At 42.0% G+C, this 22327-nt stretch overlaps 2 protein-coding genes and 7 non-coding genes across 12 annotated transcripts; 5 read left to right on the top strand and 4 right to left on the bottom strand.

Annotated features, from left to right (window-relative positions):
* Positions 1 to 1280: 1280 nt before the first annotated feature.
* On the bottom strand, positions 1281 to 4628 carry fignl1 (fidgetin-like 1). Of its 3 annotated transcripts, none has more exons than XM_088305116.1 (2): positions 4527 to 4628; positions 1281 to 3456 (listed from the first exon to the last, which is right to left on the bottom strand). In XM_088305116.1, exon 2 carries the CDS (start codon positions 3437 to 3439, stop codon positions 1520 to 1522), a length of 1920 nt encoding a protein of 639 aa, XP_088161242.1. In that variant the 5' UTR covers positions 3440 to 3456; positions 4527 to 4628; the 3' UTR covers positions 1281 to 1519. The 3 variants fall into 3 exon arrangements, with proteins under 3 accessions (XP_088161242.1, XP_088161243.1, XP_088161241.1); XM_088305117.1 differs by having other exon boundaries at positions 4426 to 4570; XM_088305115.1 differs by lacking the exon at positions 4527 to 4628 and adding an exon at positions 3840 to 4185.
* On the top strand, positions 4284 to 11471 carry ttl (tubulin tyrosine ligase). 2 transcript variants are annotated; one of them, XM_088305119.1, is made up of 8 exons: positions 4284 to 4352; positions 5527 to 5605; positions 5828 to 5906; positions 5995 to 6227; positions 7837 to 7972; positions 8055 to 8324; positions 9492 to 9635; positions 9875 to 11471. In XM_088305119.1, exons 2-8 carry the CDS (start codon positions 5566 to 5568, stop codon positions 10065 to 10067), a joined length of 1095 nt encoding a protein of 364 aa, XP_088161245.1. In that variant the 5' UTR covers positions 4284 to 4352; positions 5527 to 5565; the 3' UTR covers positions 10068 to 11471. The 2 variants fall into 2 exon arrangements, with proteins under 2 accessions (XP_088161245.1, XP_088161244.1); XM_088305118.1 differs by lacking the exon at positions 4284 to 4352 and having other exon boundaries at positions 4868 to 5605.
* Positions 11472 to 12256: 785 nt separating this feature from the next.
* Positions 12257 to 12555, top strand: LOC148330390 (signal recognition particle RNA). The gene has a single exon (XR_015845512.1).
* Positions 12556 to 14901: 2346 nt separating this feature from the next.
* LOC148330391 (signal recognition particle RNA) lies at positions 14902 to 15200 on the top strand. The gene has a single exon (XR_015845519.1).
* Positions 15201 to 15622: 422 nt separating this feature from the next.
* On the top strand, positions 15623 to 15921 carry LOC148330392 (signal recognition particle RNA). Its single transcript, XR_015845517.1, has one exon.
* Positions 15922 to 16465: 544 nt separating this feature from the next.
* Positions 16466 to 16764, top strand: LOC148330393 (signal recognition particle RNA). The gene has a single exon (XR_015845510.1).
* Positions 16765 to 18572: 1808 nt separating this feature from the next.
* On the bottom strand, positions 18573 to 18871 carry LOC148330394 (signal recognition particle RNA). Its single transcript, XR_015845513.1, has one exon.
* A 1126-nt stretch (positions 18872 to 19997) lies between these two features.
* Positions 19998 to 20296, bottom strand: LOC148330395 (signal recognition particle RNA). Its single transcript, XR_015845509.1, has one exon.
* A 1129-nt stretch (positions 20297 to 21425) lies between these two features.
* LOC148330396 (signal recognition particle RNA) lies at positions 21426 to 21724 on the bottom strand. The gene has a single exon (XR_015845514.1).
* Between the last annotated feature and the right edge of the window lie 603 nt (positions 21725 to 22327).

Genomic DNA, 22327 nt, shown 5'->3' on the forward strand with positions numbered 1-22327 from the left:
AAGACTGGATACCTGCTATGACAGCTAAAAAATAAAAGAGTAAATCAACCATATATCAATTACACGAGAATATGATCAATGCAACTGTTTTTAGCCATCTAGGGAAGGCGGCCATTTTGTCACTTCTGTCAACTGAAAATAACATCATAGCTGCTCAGGGATCGGATAATGACCAATGATGGCTCAGGTCCATAAACAGGTGATCCTTGATTGGTTGGTACCTGAGCCCAGCACAACTGTTATTTTCAGGCGACCAAAGTGACAAAATGGCCGCCCCATGAGATGGGTGGATTTTAATACATTACTTACATTCCACCAAAGCAATATTATTCAGAATGCCGTATTTTGACTCGTGAAGGCGTAAAGAACATTTCATTGCAAACACTGTTTGGGGTGTGACAATCTCTTTAATAAAGGTATTTGCTCAAGTGTTTACTGTTCAGAATGAAATCATAAAATCTAAATGTGCCCTTTATTGGTGCATGTGTATACTTCAGCGTTAACAAGCTCAGATGTGACTGGTGCATTGCCACAGTAGAAATTAAGAAAACAAGCTAACACCATATGTCACAGTTTTGGGTCCATACTCAGTGGATCCCAGTCAGCACCAGAGGAATTCTGTGCATCTGTCCCAGTCCAGCTGTGAGGAGTCCCCATGATGCCAACCGGGGGTTGTGTGACCACTGGGGCTGCTGGCAAAACCAACAAAGTTTAAATCCAGTGGCCAGCCACACAAGTCTTAAATATTTATGAGGGACTTGACAAAAAGATGAAAAATGAATGAAAGTCTTTTTTCAAGGCCTTCCAGATTTGCAAAGATCATGTCATTAAAATTATATGACAATTTCATTTCATGTGTGTGCACTCTATAATTGTCCCCTTCCACAGGGGCGTGCGTGTGGCCGACGAGGCGCTTGGCTTAAAAACCTTATATCAGATTGTGGTCAGCTTCACTTTCTTAAGACTGGCGGCCAGGATCATGGGAGGAATCAAGGGTGTCAGTCCTCTGAATTTTGTGGAAAGCTTGCTCACTCAGTGGGATGTGTCGCAGTAACGATTGTCCTGTGCTGTCCACTGCCGTCTTTATCAATAAGAGGAAGAGAGGAACGCAAGAGGACAGTTCTTAGGATGCTGTGTGTTACCCAACTTCCGTGGACATGATTAACACATCCAACTTTTGGAGCGGCTTACTAGTGTCACACAAATATTGTTGACACAATATAGTGGTTTGTTTTGTATGCATTTCTTTAAAAATAGCTAAGAAAAATTAGAGGTCTATAGTGTTGTAAGCATTTTATTTCATTATATTTTAGAAAACATAAGTATTACATTGGAACATTTGTGGATATCCGATTCAGTATTGGAGGACCAAAATGTATCACTATACCTAAATAGCAACATGTGCACATTTGCTGAGTAACCAGACAAAGAATATTTATCCAACTGCTTCCAACAATGAAAATTATTTATGAAGCCATGTAAAATCAAAGCCAACGTGTATTTTCTTGAATTAAGGCTATCATCGACCACTGCCAAATGTCTTATTCCACTCCTCATACAGCTCCAGGTCCTTAGATGAGACGCTGGGTCGCACCCCCTTCAGAGCGTCTTGGAAGTCGCCATAGATGATTGGCCGCACCTGATCTGCCGTGATGGTGGCGATGTCGCCTTGCCGGATGCTGCGAATGGGTCCCAAGGCAGCCTCTCGACACAGTTGTGTCATGTCTGCTCCGGAGAAACCATCTGTGTTTGCTACAATTCGCTCCAGCTCCTCCGCTGTCAGTTGGTTTTTCTCTCGAGACATGAGGTTGGTGATTATCTGCTGCCGGGCGGGACCCTCTGGAAGGGGGATGTACAACCTCTTGGCCAGGCGACGACGGGCAGCCTCATCTATTTCCTGAGGTCGGTTGGTGGCCCCCACCACCAGGATGCGGTCCTCAGCGGCAGTGGCGGCCCCATCCAGCTGAACCAGAAACTCTGTCTTGATTCTGCGTGAGGAGTCGTGCTCGCCGTCAGTGCGCTGGGACAACAGCGAGTCTATTTCATCGATGAAAATGACGGCAGGTTGGTGACAGCGAGCGATGGCAAACAAGGCCCGCACCATTTTTTCACCCTCACCCACCCATTTGGATGTGAGCGATGATGCGCTGATGCTGAAGAACGTGGCACCTGACTGGCAAGCAATGCATTTGCCAATTAATGTCTTCCCGGTCCCGGGGGGTCCAAACAACAGAATTCCCTTAGGCGGACCTCGTAGGCCTGTAAAGATATCAGGTCTCAACATTGGCCAAACAACAATCTCCTTTATAGTTGTCTTAGCAAACTCCAGGCCTGCTATGTCCTCCCACACCACAGGAGGCCCGTGGTCCATGATTTCACTCATGATCAAATTCACGATTTTTGGCTCAAAATTTTTCAGACGCTCATCGAGAATCTGAGGTTCCTTATTTGGGTTGGGTTTCGGCGCACCCTCCTCTTCGTCCTGCCGTGGCATAGGAGACACAAATTTAGAAAAAGCACCTCGAGGCCTGTTGGCTCCCAGGGATTTCTTCACAGTTGCTGCCGCCGCAGGAGTCGCTCCTCTTTGGGGCTGATAGGAATGTTTCTTGTTTTGATCTACAAATAGCTGCTCACGGGCTGATTTGAAGTTACTTGTAGGTCTTGGGTCGGCCCCTGCTTGTGCCCCCCTGCATTCACTTGCATCTGGGCTGTAAAAATTTTTCCGCTTTGATGAATTGGAGGTAGGAAAAAAGCCGGGTTGATAGTTGCTGCCTGCAGGGTGCATGTTGCTCTGAGGAGGACATGACGTGGGATGACTAAACACCGGCTGAACTCTAGCGTTTGGATGGGAAGATGAAGGGATATTATCTGACATGCCCTCAGAGGTTATTGATCTAGCCATAGAAACAGTGGCTGTGTTATTAACCTCTACTATAGCTTGTTGTGGCCAATTAAGTCTGAAAGATGTGCCCTCTGACCTGCCTGCAGCAGTAGACGCAAACATGGAGCTGCTGATGCTGCTGCTCTCTTGTCCAACAGAAATGCTAACATCTGCTGGTGCCACAAGGGAGCCTTCTCCCCCTGCCCTTGCTTGAATTATCTTCTGCACGCAGGGCAAGTCGAGCATGCGCTCCACGGTGAGGGACGACTCCCATTTGTCGCTGTGATTCTTCTGATTACGGGCCAGATGAAGCGCGCTCTCTGCATAGTTGTTAAGCCCCGTGCGGGGGTCATCAGAGTCCAGCACTGCAGCATAGCGCTCCGAGTAGGTCTTGAGCAGGCTGCCCATGGCGGCCTCTGAGAGGTGGGAACTTGCCCATGCATACTGAATGGAGAGGATGTGGGCCCGGTAGGCATCTGCCGTCTGTTCAGGTGTACAATTGCCAGATGAAATGTCAAAGGACCTCCTCTGCCATTCGTCCAGGTGTGCGCCACTCATGCCTGGGCTGTTCCAGCCTGGTGAAGAAGATGGGGTAAAAGTGATGAAAAATGCAACACCTCAGCAAAAGCCATGACTACATGTAATCTGCAGCTTTATGATACTGTAAACACAATGTCAAATTCTCATTTAGGTCATGTTTTATACAGAAAATATTACAACTGAGGGTATTTGCTATAAATTGTTCAACGCAGTTAAACGGCTGCTCTGTTGGTAATTGTCCATTTAATTTATTTCAGAGTTCTCAAATCATGAATTGACGGGTTATAGAAATTAATTTTAACAGTAGAATTAGTGTACTGATGTGCGAACCAGTTGACGCGCGCAGTCTGCTTACGATGTAAACATCGTGAACATAAAGGCATGCAACGCAAAGCTTCAAAATAAGCGCTTCACTTACTATTGACGGCAGGCATTTACTATTGACGGCATGCTGTGATATCTTGAGATATCAATGAAGAGATGCGCCCACACAACGGCTCACTTTATGTCGGCTGTTTTAATGCAGCACTGAACATCATACAACAGGTCTGACTAACGGTTGTTGTTACTTCAAGTTCCAGACCTTCCTAACTCTGACATATATAAACCACTAGCACCCTCTATTGGCAACAATCAGTAACTCCGCCTAACCACTATATAACACATGCACTTAAGACTTTGTTACGAAATATAAATACCACACCTACAAGTATTAGTCGTATGAAACGTACAGCTTATAGCATACGTTTGAAAAACTATTTGTACCCGCCACCATTTGCTTCCTGCACCGCACTACTTCCGGTCGTGGTGAATGTATTATTTTTTTCTCTTCCCCAAACTGGGAGTGAACGCTTAAGACATTATTCAATCGGAAAATGAAAACAAAATTATGTTGAACACTAATCGACGATGCGGGAAGTAAGTACGGGAAGTAAGTACACCCTCCCCACAAAAAAAAAAAAAATATATATATATATATTATATATCGAAACTTTAAACGTCACCTCGAGGAAACTCGACTTCTGGAACACTTTCTTCTTATTTTCGCTTATGCTCAATCAACCAACTAACTAACTTACTATAAAAACTTAATTTATACACTTACCGAAGAACTCCAACTCATAAACTTAACTTTCGACTGTACCAGCGTGATAGGCTTCTGCGTATTGAAACCTGTAGTGCCATCCTGTGTTGGAAAGCCGTATTGGTCAATATTGTTTTCCCCTTCCTTTGCATTCTGGGAAATGAAGTGCACATGACGTCAAACATACACTTATACTCGAACTAACTTACAATATTATTTAAAAAAAACGTCATATAGGCATATAAGTGATTTTTACAACGATTTAATATATCTATACATGTATATACAAATTTTAAATACGCATTAATGTCTTTTTAATCGTAAGTAACAACTACACTAACCATAACCGAGGGAGTTTTAATCCATCGACAAGAGGACATTGCTACAGAATGAGAACGCATGCCGTTGTTGAATATATAAACGCTATTCTTGATATCGTATGCATAACTTGGCATATAGTTGGATTTTGTAGTTTCTAATTCTTTGGTTGGGATCGTGTCATTTTGTAAATTAAGTCAGACAATTTAGCAGCAGTCCGTTTGACTCAAAAAACGGATGCTGACAGCTATTCGGCCCATGTTGGACAAGTATGTGGAACTGCTGTCTGCTCCCAGTCACACCCTTGCGTGTTACTGGGCACTGCTGGGTTGATGTCTGTTGAGTAACGACATTTTTGCATTTTCGCTGTTAATGGTTTCTTGTAGCGTAGTGGCGACATGTTTGCATTTGGTTTAGATCTTCTGATTCGGATGTGAAGGGAACGTTAGGACTGGATATGACTGACTCATCATCACCATGCCCGGTCAGAGGAGATAACACTTGACCCTCCGTATGCTGCTCTTCCTGCCAGACAAGTAACACCCTAGCAAGAAAAGTTGTTTTTGTTCCAAGTCTCGCCAACGATATTTGTATATCCATCCACCGTGGGACAATGGCCTCTCAGATGTACACTTTTGTTACACGGGACGACAACAGCACCGTTTATGCAGAAGTTTCCAAAATCCTTCTTTCTACTGGGCAGTGGAAGAGGCTGAAAAGAGACAACCCCAGGTTCAATCTGATGCTCGGTGAACGGAACAGATTACCATTCGGGCGTCTAGGTAAAGTATGCTTTCATTTTTCTTTATGCTGAAAACAAACTGCATGCGCTACATTTGGTGTCCACCCACTCAGGACGAGACAGCTGCAATGACTGTGCAGGGCTGCTAGCCTCTGCGTCTTGTGGAGGATCAATGCTTCCACCAGTGGACTTCCGTTCAAGTGCAATTGTGTTAACATTCAAATCTTTGGGTTAAAATGTTTTTACTGGGACTTAACTTTAGGTCATGAACCAGGACTGGTGCAGCTGGTGAATTATTACAGAGGGGCAGACAAGCTTTGCAGGAAGGCGTCTTTGGTCAAGTATGTATATTTTATACAATTACCTTTTTGAAGTCACCAATATGTTTTGTTCCGCCAATTAATTATTCAATCGCCTTTCAATCATCAGGCTAATAAAGACCAGCCCAGAGCTCTCTGATTCGTCTAACTGGTTCCCAGAATCCTACATCATCTATCCCACCAACCTCAACACTCCTGTGGCTCCTGCTACAAATGGCCTCAGCCATCTGAAGAGCAATCCCAAGACGGATGAGCGAGAAGTATTCCTGGCATCCTATCATTCCAAAAAAGAAAGTGGGGACGGGACTGTGTGGATAGCCAAGTCATCTGCTGGAGCTAAAGGTAGAATGTTTATTACACATTTTGTCTGATACAATCGTGTCACTAATGTCTAAGCCTATGGCAGCGTAATAGGAGCAAGCCTGAATCCGTCCTAACTATAATCCATATCAGTGAGAAATGTTATTAAGTCTTAAATACTGAGCGAGTGTCCACCTCTACAAGCACATATGGAAGACTGTTCCACAGGTTTGGTACTTGACAACTAGAGATTCATCGTGACATTTTACAGGGTAATTAAAAAAAGATTAAGCCAAAATCATCACACTGTATTTAAAAAAAAAAGAAATAGTAGAAAACTCTTGCTTGAACACACGTGTTGTCCATACCTTTGAGTTTTTACCGGGGGGTTATATTCCAAAGGCCCTGAAACAGAGGGGCCATTCGGAAATCTTCCGAAATTCCCTGTCTCAGTATTATGATACATTGTCAATCCTTACTGAAAGTATTTAAATAAATAATTGCATTGTAGAGAATCATACAGTTGGGCAACTACTTCCGGGATAATATTGGACGGCAAATGAAGATTGTATATTCATCTATATTTGGAATCAGTCATTATAACATCCACCATTGTCAGAGGACTTGAGGAATCTGATGGTAGGTTTAATTTGTCTCAAACAACTACAGTGCCTCCAATTTTACTCAAAAAATGTAATAAATCATAACTCTAGTGATAGGATACAAGTACATGGCTCAATAGCACTGTGGTATTCATGAGCATAGCTACAGTGCTGAATAGACATTTTTCCATCCATCTATTTTATGTACCGCTTATCCTCATTACGGTTCCAGTTGAGCTGGAGCACATTCACACCCACGGACAATTAAAAGTCTTCAATAAACTGAAATATGCATGAAAATGGATGACATACAGCTAAGTGTGTCAGGTTGGGAAGGGGTCCCAAGAAGCCAACAAGACTGATAGGATTTTGCTTGTATCTGTAATGTTTACCGTGAAGTCAAAAGTCACTCGATTTGTTGCTAGTTATCATAATAATAGTTGCTAGTCATAATAATAACATTCGCTAGAGATGTTGGAAAATCTGCGAACTTAAATGAGACAGTCAGCACTGCGTTCCTAGTTACCTGCCTGAAATCGCATTACAGCGGCTTGGAAATTCCATTACAGCAGAAAGAAAAACCAGCTATCAATGATTAAGACTACGTTAGCAAGAATTAGGTGCTGACAAAGCATCTACAAACTACAAATTTACATTCCGTTTTACATGTTCTACTTCTGAGCATGTGATATATGGATAGGCCTAACTAGTAGACATATCTCAAACACTAGTAAGCTCATGGACCCTGCTAGTAGCACCAAAATACTAATTAGTAGTTTTCCCACACTAGTAGGCATGTATCAAGTTGTCCAGCTAGTGTGCAGAAATGGCATACATGCAGTCGTGAAAAAATACAAAACAAAACAATGTTAGTTGTGTGACAGTTGTTCTACGAGTGTGCCCAGGTTGTTCTACTTGTGCTGAATTGTCTTACCAATGAGAGAAGATACTCATACATGGATCTAACGGATATTAAGGATATAGAATAAATGCTCAAATGGCTTTCTAAATTGACGTGCAACTTCAAACAACATATTTACTTCCTGCAGGTGCTGGTATTCTGATATCGCACGATGCTAACCAACTACTGGAGTACATCGACAATCAAGGACAGGTTCATGTTATTCAGAAGTACCTGGAGAAACCTTTACTTCTGCAGCCTGGGCATAGGAAGTTTGACATCAGGCAAGTCTTTTGTGTTTTTTAGAAACTCACAGAGGAAGTCTTCACTACTCGACGCTAAGAGTTTATGATACGGTATTCGCAGGAGCTGGGTCCTTGTGGACCACCATTACAACATCTATTTGTATCGGGAGGGGGTGCTGCGAACGTCCTCTGAGCCGTACAACAGCTCCGACCTCCAAGACATGACCAGCCACCTGACCAACCACTGCATCCAGAAGGAGCACTCACAGAACTACGGTCGCTATGAGGAAGGCAACGAGATGTTCTTTGACGAGTTTCGTCTGTACTTACTTAACACTCATGGTGTCACCCTGGAGTCCACCATATTGCCCCAGATCAAGCAAATCATCAAGTAGGTCCACAAAACTGTGAAACAGAGCTTAGCAGCAAAACATTGTAGCTCTATGTAATAATTGAATCTTGAAAAAAAGAAAAGATGTACATAGGGAGGTTAGCGACCAAGAGCTGCGGCACATATTAAAAACAAAAATTAAAAATTAGTAGTTGCCAGCCTAATATTTTTACAGCTTCATATATTCAGAATTTAAAAACCTAAATGTACGCTAAAATCTTATCCCAAAACCCTTTATCATTTTAAGATCATTTTATAATATTGCACTTGAAAAATTAATGCCTGCAGATGAATGAATACATAAACATAGAAAGATATGTAAACATAAAGCTAAATCCCAATTTCTATATTGCTATTAGCGATTGTGTTACCTTTTTTGCTAAGTGATACCACTCCACAGTTTCTGGCAAACGAAAGACGATATTTATTAAACCCAAAAGACTGCAGCTCTGCTTAGCTTGTTGCTTTTACGTGATTGTGCTTTCATGTTGCCCAGTCTGAGCTTAGAAATGGTGGATCGTTACACAGGTAGCTGTGGTGAGCCTTGGTGTTGTGTAAATTAGTCAACATCCGAGGGTCATGCACACATTTTCTCATAACAGGACTGGCACTTCAGAGACCCAACTTTTTTATTTGGATCCAAGTAATTACAAATCACTTTTGCTTGATATACTGTCCACCTGTTGCAGATTTCTGCAGTTTTTCTTTCCTTTGCTTTACACCACAAACTTATGTACACGTTTAGTAACATGGATTTGCACATGGAGTGGAAAATGCTTGAGGCTGTTTGTTACACAAATCATTAAGTAATTAATTTTGCCATCAGATAGAGGAGAAGTCAATTTGGAAAAATAAATAATTTACTTAAAAAATAATTAATTAAAAATAATCGATCTCTGTTTACAAACTCCGCTGGTCCCAACCCCCTGGCATCAAAGGTATTGTGCTGTTTAGAAAGCCAACACAAGATGGCACCCCAAAGAAAAAGCTTTGAATAAAGGACTGCTGGAAACCTTCAGAGTTGCTTTAAACCATGTCAGGTCGATTCAACTTTTTTTTTTTAATATTGGTCAATAAATACAAAATGTAATTTTTTATACTTACCATTGGCCTGTAATACTTATTTGTGACTATAAGATGAACGTTTTTGACGGTGTGATTTTTCAGGAGCTGTCTGGCATGCATTGAACCAGCAATCAGCACCAAGCATCTTTCCTACCAGAGCTTCCAGCTATTTGGATTTGACTTCATGGTGGATGTGAACTTGAAAGTGTGGCTCATTGAGATCAACGGAGCACCAGCCTGTGCACAGTCAGTAGCAACACACCTTTGCTTAAAGACACGTTTTCAAGTGTATTTTTGTGCATCTGCTATGTCGGCCTAATTTCATGACGATTATTTTCGGAAAACCAGAGGTGGGTAGTAAGTTAATTATACTTGTCAGAGTAGTTGTAATTCAACATGCTTTTTACTTTTACTCTTATCATATTATTCCAAAGTACTCTTTCACTACGCTTACCGACATTCTTGTTTTTATGTTGCTCTTGTAGGAAGCTGTACCCTGAGCTGTGTCAAGGCATCGTGGATGTTGCCATTTCAAGTGTCTTCACCCTGAACAACAGTGGCGACTCTTCATCATCTTCGCCTTATTCTTCCTCTCCGTCCTCCCTGTTCTCGACCAACGCTTGCTCCTCACCCAAACTGAGAGGGCCGCTTCACGTTGGCCCTTTTACTCGACTTTAAGCACAAGGCAAATCACACTCCTCTGTTCTCTCCGTTGGAGGAGCAGCAATGGCCATCAATTGTAATCTGTGCGTTTATTGTCCCTCGTCTTTCACGCATGTGTGTATTCGATCTGCAAATGCTGTACTGTGTTTGGTTATTTGAAGAACAAAAAAAATTGAAAAGATACCAAGCATTCTGAGTGGGGACTGGAATTCTTCCTTTCCTCGCCTGACAGAGAGTTGGGAGTCTTGAGAAAGTGTAAATGCTCAAGATGAAACTTGTGCCTTACATTTCCAGCTGTGCAACTGCTCACGTAACAACCCACCAACATTTCTCTGCAAGTGTGTGCGTGGGGAGGCACATGTTTGCAATACATTCAGCAGTGGAAGCTAGTGAGAAGGATTTACTGCAACCTTATCCAGTGAAAGACACACACTGGCTCATTTTATGTTGAGCTGTGTCAGTTAGCTCACCAAGTAATTACTGAGTTCCCGTCACAAATATGTTTTCTTAAATTAGTAATTAACAGAGCTGGGCACTTGACCCCTTTTTTGCCGGTCAGTCCCCCACCCTCCGGCCGTAATCTCGGTACCGTTCCGGCCTCGACCCTCCGGCCTTATTCATAAAAATTGTTGATCCCTGCCACCGTTCCGGACCGAGCCGGAGGGCAGGACCAATGTTCCCCTGGGACGGACTGCCCAGCTCTGGTAATTAGCCCTCATGTCATCTTGTTGGTTTCTTTTCTATTTTAGTGTGTTGATGTTTGCTTCTGCAATTTTGTTAGTTTGTCATCGGCCAACAATTTACATTTAAGTAACTCAGTCTTTAAATTTATTCTGAAGAATATGCGGGCACCTTAATCCAGATTGTCTGGATTACTCATGGATCACACTTTGTTTTTATTCATGAATGCATAATAACAATGCAACTTTATTTGTATAGCGCATTTCATAAAAGTTGGAATCTAATCGTGTATTGATTAGAACTGAGTTGTAGCTGAAAAGATGTTGTGTAAGCACAGATCGGCGTTCCAATTCATAATTTAATATGACTGATATTTGTGTTGTTTTTGCAAAAGGTGCCTTAGAAGGAATTGTGTAGATTTTCTTTTTCTGACTTCTCATGTAAAGCATTTTTGTCTTCCTAAACTGCTGTCAATTTCCTTCAGTTTTTCTCGTTCATCCAACTCATGTTACCATGTTTGCTTCACTGTTTCCACATGCCTTCATCCAACCAAAGATGAAATGATGCTGTTTGTTAAATAGATTCCCTACTTGTGTTGTGATCTGAGTAAGTCAACGAACTGATCAGACGTTGAGTGTCATAGAAGGATGTAGTGTTGTGTTTTCATTTGCTGGCGTGTTCTTCAAATGTTGCATGGATGTTTGTCATAACTTGTATTCTAGAATAAAAATATGTCCCTCACAAGTCTCTGTCATTGAAATACAGTTACGGTAAAAGAATGTTGCTTGATACCATCTATGTAACAATAGTGTATGGTTCAAATATTTGTTTTGTAAAATCATATTTTATCTTATTGATCAGACAAGCCATTCAGTAACTAAATGAAGCGTCAGCTGTAGAAATTTGACTTCCATTTCCTGTAGAATTTGTGAGTATTAATCCTATTTTAAAAAAGTAATAAAAGTAGAGAGAATCGTCATAAGGTCTTTGCATGCATTTGCGTATTGCTGCCACACCAGAAAAAAACTATCATGTAAAAACGTGAGATTTACGTAAGAATGCAAAAACTGATGTAAAAACGTGATGAATAGCATTAAAAAATGTGACTCTTGTTTCACCTTGAAACAATACAGAAAAACGCGGCTCTTTTAAATAACTTACATTTTATTTAGTGCTTGGCTTGAGACATGGCGGGATTTTACAGTTAATAAGAATGGAAAGTGTATGAGTACTCTGAGGCGGAATTTTTCACATTTTAGCTGAAATATACTTTTTACCTTTCACGTTTTTACATAAGTTTAACGTTTTTACATTATGGCTTCCTGTTTTTTATTTGGTGGCAATACGCTTCCGTGCATTTGGCCTCAACCGGTTTATTATAAACTTTCTTAGTCAATTTTGTGCACGTAAACCACTGATTATTTTTATCGTGGTGCTCACGTTCTATACACGGCCGAAAGAGGGCACTATTCTTCCTAGTGTCTCCATTCCAGTCAAAACCAGCACTAGTGCAGTCGTTTCTCGCCGGGTGCGGTGGCGCGTGCCTGTAATCCAAGCAACCGGGAGGCTGAGGCTGTGGGATCGTTTGAGTTCAGGGGTTCTGAGCTGCAGCGGGCTATGTCGAGCGGGTGTCCGCGCTAAGTTCGGTATCGATATGGTGCTCCCGGGGGAGCTCGGGACCACCAGGTCGTCTGAGGAGGGGTGCACCGGCCCAGGTCGGCAACGGAGCAGGTCAAAACCCCCGTACCGCTCAGTAGCGGGATCGCGCCTGTGAATAGACGCTGCAGTGCAGCCTGAGCAATACAGCATGACGCAGTCTTTTATACTCCATTTCTATTTACAAAAGACACTGCACGTAGTATTATTACAAACAAAACCTTAAAAATCGGATTATTTCGTCATCAAAATCTGTTTTGGGTGTTTTATACACTGCCTCCTCCTGGAGGACAAACACAACTACACAGAATAAGAATCAACCATGACTAATTCAACATAAAATATATTTAAAAAGGGTCACCCGGTATTTTTACGACCAAGCGATTATCCTTCTATTGGCTTGCCTGCACCCAATCCGCAGTTTCATCTGGTTTCAAGTATTTTGCCCAGAACTGATGCTCTTCTTCAACAGTCTAGTCAGATTTCTCTGGAGATTCCACAGCTTCAGAGGGGTTTGTTGACGACCTTCATCAAGCACAGAAAGTCAAAAGCATGTTTAAATATACAAGGATGGTGGTGCACATTCATCATTGACAAATATTATGTGAACCTATGATGGAATTAAAGGGGGTGTGCAATTATTATAATAAGGCGTAGAACGCCCAATGTGTAAAAGACGAGTAACGTTAAAGACGTTTTTGTAAAGACAAAAAAACAACATGGTGCCAGCGCATTTTCACTGCTTTGTGACGGTCACTATAGACTGTTCTACACTGCCGCTGTGGCAACTACATCTCACAGCTCGTAGCAGCATCATATTATAACACCGTTTTACCACACACTCTAAAACTAGTGTCGTTCGGTCTCTCGCTGTGTGTACCCTTCACCTTAAAGCATTTAGCCAGCCCAGATGGCCCATTTTCGCAAACAAGATCAGTTTATATATTTTTGATTAGGAAACTGAAATTAGTTATTTTCTTTTTTATCCATTAATTTTGGAGAAATTTGGAAATGTTCCCACTTGAAGAACGCCTACTTTTTACGAGGAATATGGCTGGACAGTACGGCACTAATTTTGTTGTGCTAACGCCTTTTGTTTGAACGGCCTGAAGCTAATTGTTGCTATTAGTTGTGCCGTTATCCTACAGTTAGCCGGGGAGGGAAGCGAGGGTGGATAAAGATCCATGCCGCCTACTGCTCGCTGTCAGCTGCCATCTGCCTCCTGAGAGTTGACTAGACTTTATCGTAGGTAAATGTCCGAACTATAACCAGTTGGGGTTCGTGTGCGCATTCATGTGCTTATCCGCTTCAGCCTGTGGAAGTGGAGAATCGATTCACACTGTATTTTTGGTTCTGTGGCGGTGATCACATAAGCTCAGGTTTGACGTCAATAAAGCCAAACTATTGTGCAGAACACTTTTGTACTTTCACGGGTTGAAGTGGAGGAAAGTAGAAGTGCATTTGCATTTTGGTGGCAATCGGTCGCCGTTTTGCACGACAGAACTGATAAAGCCAGCAATATTATGTTTGTCTCCCTTCTGTGACTAGACAGCTGAGGCCGGAAAAATTAACAAGCCAGCTCCAAAAGGGGGCGTGCCAATTTGTCGTTTATCACTGCAGTGTTTTTTTTTGGCTGGGGGAGAGGGTAGTACTGATGTCATTTTTACATGCAAACCTAAACCTCAGTGCCAATGTTAAGCTTACTTAAGTGTCCATTTTTGGTGACGTCATATGCGTTTAACTCAAAAGCACCACTTTTGCATCTGTTTCTAGCCAGGTGCGGTTGTGTCATGTCATGTCATGTCATTATCCACACCGTTATCCTGTATAGGGTCGCGGGAGGGTGCTGGAGCCTATCCCAGCTGACTACGGGCGAAAGGCACACTACACCCTGAACGGGTCGCCAGCCAGTCACAGGGCAGACATAGACACCATCACTGAGTGGGAACTGAACACACGCTGCCTGCACACAACTCAGGAGAGTGTACCACTACACCATCAGTGACTCGGTGCGGTTGTGCTTACCTGTAATCCAAGCTATAGGGAGGCTGCCATTGAAATACAGTAACTGTAAAAGAATGTTGCTTGATACCATCTATGTAGCACTAGTGTATGGTTCAAATGTTTGTTTTGGAAAATCATATTTTAGCTTATTGATCACACAAGCCATTCAGTAACTCAGTGAAGCGCCTGCTGTAAAAAATGGACTGATTTCCAGTAGAATTAGGGAGTGAGTCTCACGTTTTTACACAAGTTTAACGTTTTCAGGTGATATGTGTAATGTGTTCTGCTAAACATAGGGTTCCTGCTTTTTATCCGAGTGTGGTGGCAATACGCTTCTGTACATTTGGCCTCAACCGGTTTGTTGTAAAAGTTCTTGGTAAATTTCGAGCATGTAAAGTACGGATTATTGTGATCGTAGTGCTCACGTTCCATACAAGGCCGCCAGAGGGCACTTTGCTTCCTGGTAACTCCACTCCAGTCAAAATCACCACCAGTGCATGGGTTTCTCGCCGGGTGCGGTGGCGCGTGCCTGTAATCCAAGCTACAGGGAGGCTGAGGTTGTGGGATCGTTTGAGTTCAGGGGTTCTGAGCTGCAGTGGGCTATGTCGAGCGGGTGTCCGCGCTAAATTCGGTATCGATATGGTGCTCCCGGGGGAGCTCGGGGCCACCAGGTCGTCTGAGGAGGGGTGCACCGGCCCAGGTCGGCAACGGAGCAGGTCAAAGCCCCCGTCCCGCCCAGTAGCGGGATCGCGCCCGTGAATAGACGCTGCAGTGCAGCCTGAGCAACACAGCAAGACTCAGTCTTTCACACTTTTTTTCTCTCTGTACTATGATGAAAAGACGACACTTCATGTTCCTAAGTATTTTTATGTGCACACGTCTTTATTTATAATTAAGTTAATTTAGGCACATTTATATTTCTCCATCTGTCATCGCTATGTATTTTTTATGAACAATGTCCATTCTAAGTGTTGAGTTTTTTTTAATTATAATAGTAAAAGACGCCAAGCAGCGTTTTCGGTTTATGTAACTAAAGTAACCTGTAATTTAATTCAGTTGTTTTTTAAATCAAGTAATCAATAAAGTGGCTGAATTACTTTTAAAGCAAATAATCGGTTACTCGGATGACTTTTTCAATGTTAATGCTTACCATATAAAACTTGTGAACCCCGCATCTTGCGACGTCACAATCATTAAAGTCAAAATCACCACGAGTGCATCGGTTTCTAGCCGGGTGCGGTGGCGCGTGCCTGTAATCCAAGCTACCGGGAGGCTGATGCTGTCGGATTGTTTGAGTTCAGGGGTTCTGAGCTGCAGCGGACTATGTCGAGCGGGTGTCCGCGCTAAATTCGGTATCGATATGGTGCTCCCGGTGGAGCTCGGGACCACCAGGTCGTCTGAGGAGGGGTGCACCGGCCCAGGTCGGCAACGGAGCAGGTCAAAGCCCCCGTACCGCTCAGTAGCGGGATCGCACCTGTGAATAGACACTGCAGTTCAGCCTGAGCAATACAGCAAGACGCAGTCTTTTATACTTTATTTTCCTGTTCTGGACTATGATTATAAAAGAGGACACTACATGTTGCTAATTATTTTTATGTGCACAAATCTTTATTTTTTATTAAATTAATTAGGCCTATATATATATATATATTTCTCCAAATGTCATCGCTATGCATTTTTTATGAACAATGTACATTCTAAATGTTGAGTTTTTCCATTATAATAGTAAGCAACTATTTTTTTTATATTTCATAAAAATATTTTTTTCTTAAATGTTGCTGCATGGTAAAAAAAAAAGCGCTTTCAATTAAGTGGCAAAACCAAGTTTTTTTCTAAAAGGTTTATACGCCAAGCAGCGTTTTCGGTTTATGTAACTAAAGTAACCTGAAATTTAATTCAGCGGCTGTTAAAATAGAGTTATCAATAAAGTTGCAAAATTACGTTTAAAGCAAATAATCGGTAGTTACTTGGTGACTTTTTCAATGAAAATGCTTGCCACAACGGGGTACCCCGCAGCTTCAGTGACGTCACAATATAGAAAGTCAAAACCACCACAAGTGCATCGCTTCCTCGCCGGGTATGGTGGCGCGTGCCTGTAATCCAAGCTTCTGGGAGGCTGAGCTTGTGGGATCGTTTGAGTTCAGGGGTTCTGAGCTGCAGCGGACTATGTCGAGCGGGTGTCCGCGCTAAGTTCGGTATCGATATGGTGCTCCCGGGGGAGCTCGGGACCACCAGGTCGTCTGAGGAGGGGTGCACCGGCCCAGGTCGGCAACGGAGCAGGTCAAAACCCCCGTACCGCTCAGTAGCGGGATCGCACCTGTGAATAGACGCTGCAGTTCATCCTGAGCAATACAGCAAGACACAGTCTTTTATACTCCATCTCTACTTACAAAAAGCACACAATACTGCATATCGTATGTGTACATCAAACAAAACCTTACAATTTAATTATTTCTTCACCAAAATCTGTTTTGGGTGATTCATACACTGCCTCCTCCTGGAGGACAAACACAACTACACATAAAGAATCAACCATAAATAAAATATAATGTTCAACAAAATAGCAATTTAATCTGCTGTCAAGTATTTTGACAATAACTGATGATCTTCTTCAACAGTATTGTCAGATTTCTCTGGTGATTCCTCAGCTTCAGAGGGGTTCGTTGTCGGCCTTCATCAAGCACAGAAAGCCAAGAACATGTTTAAATACACAAGGATAGTGGTGCACATTCATCATTGATTAATCGGAATGTCATGTGAACCTATGATGAAACTCAAGGGAGTCTGCAGTAATAAAGCACAGAACGCCCAACGTGTAAGATTCGAGTAACGTTAAAGTTTTTGCACAGACTTAGAAAAAATAACATGGTTCCAACGCGCATTTTCTGCTTTGTGACAGTCAATATGACACATAAAATATTAATTTTTTTGTTGTACACTGCCTCTATGTGGCAACTATATGTCTCAATATTATAGATGGATGAAACGGACGGCGTGTTTTAATGAAAGAAGATGGAATGTTTTGCTGTGTCGTTGTACAATACATTAGACATTACAACATTACAATCAAATAACAGTTTCCAAGACCTCTTAGTTTTCCATCCAAATGTGGGATGTAAATTAAATTAGTCCCAAATTGCTTTATTTATGGATTTGCTCATCAGAGAATTCCTACTTTTGTGTTGTGGTTCCAGTTGTGCAATTGGTGTTGAAAAGCACATGTATCACCTTTTTTTGTTTGCAGGTGTACCATGAGTGCCATATAATACATAACAATTCAACTACAGCATCAATTTTGGAAATATTAAGCGAAGAAGTGTAAAATTAAATCACTAAAATTTATGGATCCCATGAATTTAACAAACAATGTTTTTCAATCAGAATATTATTCCTATAAATCCTTTAAAAAATCTACAGCCACTCGATACTAATTAAATATAATATTAATTTAATAATGTAGGCATTGAATGAATTTGCTTAATTTAAAGCGATCCTAAATTGCTGTCATTTCTCATTAAGATTCAGACCGTTATCTGGGTGAGGAAAGAAAAATCCCCAAGCAAAAGTCAACTAGAAATGTGGAAATGTGGGTGGTTGAAATTCCTTCGAACTAAATTATCACTTGTGTTAGTATAGTACCCTCAACGCTGGTGGTAAAGTCTCTCTAACTGTAGATATCCACTTTCACCATGGCTATTAAGAGAATCATTTTCTCCACAAGATTCCACGAGAGATGCACACAAAAACCTGGGATGTTTAACGTAATGGTGCTGATGCAATTGTCAGTACTGCTCCAATGTGCTTTAACCCGTATTGTTGTTCTTCTCACAAAAATAGATTCCCACCAATTAACAACGTCATGTCATGTCATTATTCACACCGCTTTTCTACGGGCGAAAGGCGACCTAAATCCGGAAATGGTCGCCAGTCAGTCACAGGGAAGACATAGACACCGTGAATGAGTGGGAACCGAACGGACGACGCCCGAACACAAGTCAGGGGAATTGACCACTAGACCATGAGTGAATCTGGTAAAGTATGTAGTCCCGCCTTCACCCAGGAGGGGGCAGTGTAAGACTGCTTTCTGAAGAAGAAAAAACTTTTGTGTTTGTGTGTAGTGTAATGCTAAAATAATATGAGTTTGTCGCGTTTTTGTTGTAAAAGGGGGGAGATGTATAAAAGAGGCTGCGTCTTGCTGTATTGCTCAGGCTGAACTGCAGTGTCTATTCACAGGTGCGATCCCGCTACTGAGCGGTACGGGGGCTTTGACCTGCTCCGTTGCCGACCTGGGCCGGTGCACCCCTCCTCAGACGACCTGGTGGCCCCGAGCTCCCCCGGGAGCACCATATCGATACCGAATTTAGCGCGGACACCCGCTCGACATAGTCCGCCGCAGCTCAGAACCCCTGAACTCAAACGATCCCACAACCTCAGCCTCCCGGTATCTTGGATTACAGGCACGCGCCACCGCACCCGGCGAGAAACACATGCACTGGTGGTGATTTTGACTGGAGTGGAGTTACCAGGAAGCAAAGTGCCCTCTGGCGGCCTTGTATGGAACGTGAGCACTACGATCACAATAATCCGTATTTTACATGCTCGAAATTTACCAAGAACTTTTACAACAAACCGGTTGAGGCCAAATGTACAGAAGCGTATTGGGCGCCACACTAGGAAAAAAATCAGCAACCCTAAATTTAGCAGGAACAGAAAACACCTATCAACTAAAACCGTTAAACTTGTGTAAAAACGTGAAACTTCTCATGAAAAACTTGAAAAGTATATTTCAGCTCAAATGTGAAAATGTTTTCTTTTTTAAAAAATTGTATGAAAACTACCTAATTCTGCTGGAAAGTCACATTTCTACAGCAGGCGCTTCTCTTTGTGACTGAATGGCTTTTGTGATCAATAAGATAAAATATGATTTTTCCAAATTTACATTTGAACCATACTCTAGTGTTACATAGATGGTATCGAGCAACATTCTTTTACAGTTACTGTATTTCAATGACAGCCTCCCGGTAGCTTGGATTACAGGTACGCGCCACCGGACCCGGCGAGGAAGCGATGCACTTGTGGTGGTTTTGACTTTCCTTATTGTGACATCACTGAAGCTGCGGGGTACCCCGTTGTGGCAAGCGTTTTCATTGAAAAAGTCACCTAGTAACTACCGATTATTTGCTCTAAACGTAATTTTGCAACTTTATTGATAACTTGATTTTAACAGCCGCTGAATTAAATTTCAGGTTACTTTAGTTACATAAACCGAAAACGCTGCTTGGCGTAAAAACCTTTTTAAAAAAAACTTGGTTTTGCCACTTAATTGAAAGCGCTTTTTTTTTTTTACCATGCAGCAACATTTAAGAAAAAAATCTTTTTATGAAATATAAAAAAAATAGTTGCTTACTATTATAATGGAAAAACTCAACATTTAGAATGTACATTGTTCATAAAAAATGCATAGCGATGACATTTGGAGAAATATATATATATATATAGGCCTAATTAATTTAATAAAAAATAAAGATTTGTGCACATAAAAATAATTAGCAACATGAAGTGTCCTCTTTTATAATCATAGTCCAGAACAGGAAAATTAAGTATAAAAGACTGCGTCTTGCTGTATTGCTCAGGCTGAACTGCAGTGTCTATTCACAGGTGCGATCCCGCTACTGAGCGGTACGGGGGCTTTGACCTGCTCCGTTGCCGACCTGGGCCGGTGCACCCCTCCGTAGACGACCTGGTGGTCCCGAGCTCCCCCGGGAGCACCATATCGATACCGTACTTAGCGCGGACACCCGCTCGACATAGCCCGCTGCAGTTCAGAACCCCTGAACTCAAACTATCCCACAACCTCAGCCTCCCGGTAGCTTGGATTACAGGCACGCGCCACCGCACCCGGCGAGAAACACATGCACTGGTGGTGATTTTGACTGGAGTGGAGTTACCAGGAAGCAAAGTGCCCTCTGGCGGCCTTGTATGGAACGTGAGCACTACGATCACAATAATCCGTACTTTACATGCTCGAAATTTACCAAGAACTTTTACAACAAACCGGTTGAGGCCAAATGTACAGAAGCGTATTGGCGCCACACTAGGAAAAGAATCAGCAACCCTAAATTTAGCCGGAACAGATAACACCTATCAACTAAAAACGTTAAACTTGTGTAAAAACGTGAAACCTTTCATGAAAAACTTGAAAAATATATTTCAGCTCAAATGCGAAAAATTTTTCTTTTTTAAAAAATTGTATGAAAACTACCTAATTCTACAGGAAAGTCACATTTCTACAGCAGGCGCTTCTCTTTGTTACTAAATGGCTTTTGTGATCAATAAGATAAAATATGATTTTTCCGAATTAACATTTAAACCATACTCTAGTGTTTCATAGATGGTATCGAGCAACATTCTTTTACAGTTACTGTATTTCAATGACAGCCTCCCGGTAGCTTGGATTACAGGTACGCGCCACCGGACCCGGTGAGGAACCGATGCACTTGTGGTGGTTTTGACTTTCCATATTGTGACGTCACTGAAGCTGCGGGGTACCCCGTTGTGGCAAGCATTTTCATTGAAAAAGTCACCTAGTAACTACCGATTATTTGCTTCAAACGTAATTTTGCAACTTTATTGATAACTTGATTTTAACAGCCGCTGAATTAAATTTCAGGTTACTTTAGTTACATAAACCGAAAACGCTGCTTGGCGTAAAAACCTTTTTAAAAAAAACTTGGTTTTGCCACTTAATTGAAAGCGCTTTTTTTTTTACCATGCAGCAACATTTAAGAAAAAAATCTTTTTATGAAATATAAAAAAAATAGTTGCTTACTATTATAATGGAAAAACTCAACATTTAGAATGTACATTGTTCATAAAAAATGCGTAGCGATGACATTTGGAGAAATATATATATATATATATATATAGGCCTAATTAATTTAATAAAAAATAAAGATTTGTGCACATAAAAATAATTAGCAACATGAAGTGTCCTCTTTTATAATCATAGTCCAGAACAGGAAAATAAAGTATAAAAGACTGCGTCTTGCGGTATTGCTCAGGCTGAACTGCAGTGTCTATTCACGGGTGCGATCCCGCTACTGAGCGGTACGGGGGCTTTGACCTGCTCCGTTGCCGACCTGGGCCGGTGCACCCCTCCTCAGACGACCTGGTGGTCCCGAGCTCCCCCGGGAGCACCATATCGATACCGGACTTAGCGTGGACACCCGCTCGACATAGTCCGCTGTAGCTCAGAACCCCTGAACTCAAACGATCCCACAGCCTCAGCCTCCCGGTATCTTGGATTACAGGCACGCGCCACCGCACCCGGCGAGAAACACATGCACTGGTGGTGATTTTGACTGGAGTGGAGTTACCAGGAAGCAAAGTGCCCTCTGGCGGCCTTGTATGGAACGTGAGCACTACGATCACAATAATCCGTACTTTACATGCTCGAAATTTACCAAGAACTTTTACAACAAACCGGTTGAGGCCAAATGTACAGAAGCGTATTGGCGCCACACTAGGAAAAAAATCAGCAACCCTAAATTTAGCAGGAACAGATAACACCTATCAACTAAAAACGTTGAACTTGTGTAAAAACGTGAAACCTTTCATGAAAAACTTGAAAAGTATATTTCAGTTTAAATGCGAAAAATTTTTCTTTTTTAAAAAATTGTATGAAAACTACCTAATTCTACTGGAAAGTCACATTTCTACAGCAGGCGCTTCTCTTTGTTACTGAATGGCTTTTGTGATCAATAAAATAAAATATGATTTTTCCAAACTAACATTTAAACCATACTCTAGTGTTACATAGATGGTATTGAGCAACATTCTTTTACAGTTACTGTATTACAATGACAGCCTCCGGGTAGCTTGGATTACAGGTACGCGCCACCGGACCCGGTGAGAAACCGATGCACTTGTGGTGG

Source organism: Idiotropiscis lumnitzeri, chromosome 9 (genome assembly GCF_059441095.1).
Source record: "Idiotropiscis lumnitzeri isolate Australia: NSW breed Sydney's pygmy pipehorse chromosome 9, RoL_Ilum_1.0, whole genome shotgun sequence".
Classification (NCBI taxonomy): Eukaryota; Metazoa; Chordata; class Actinopteri; order Syngnathiformes; family Syngnathidae; genus Idiotropiscis; species Idiotropiscis lumnitzeri.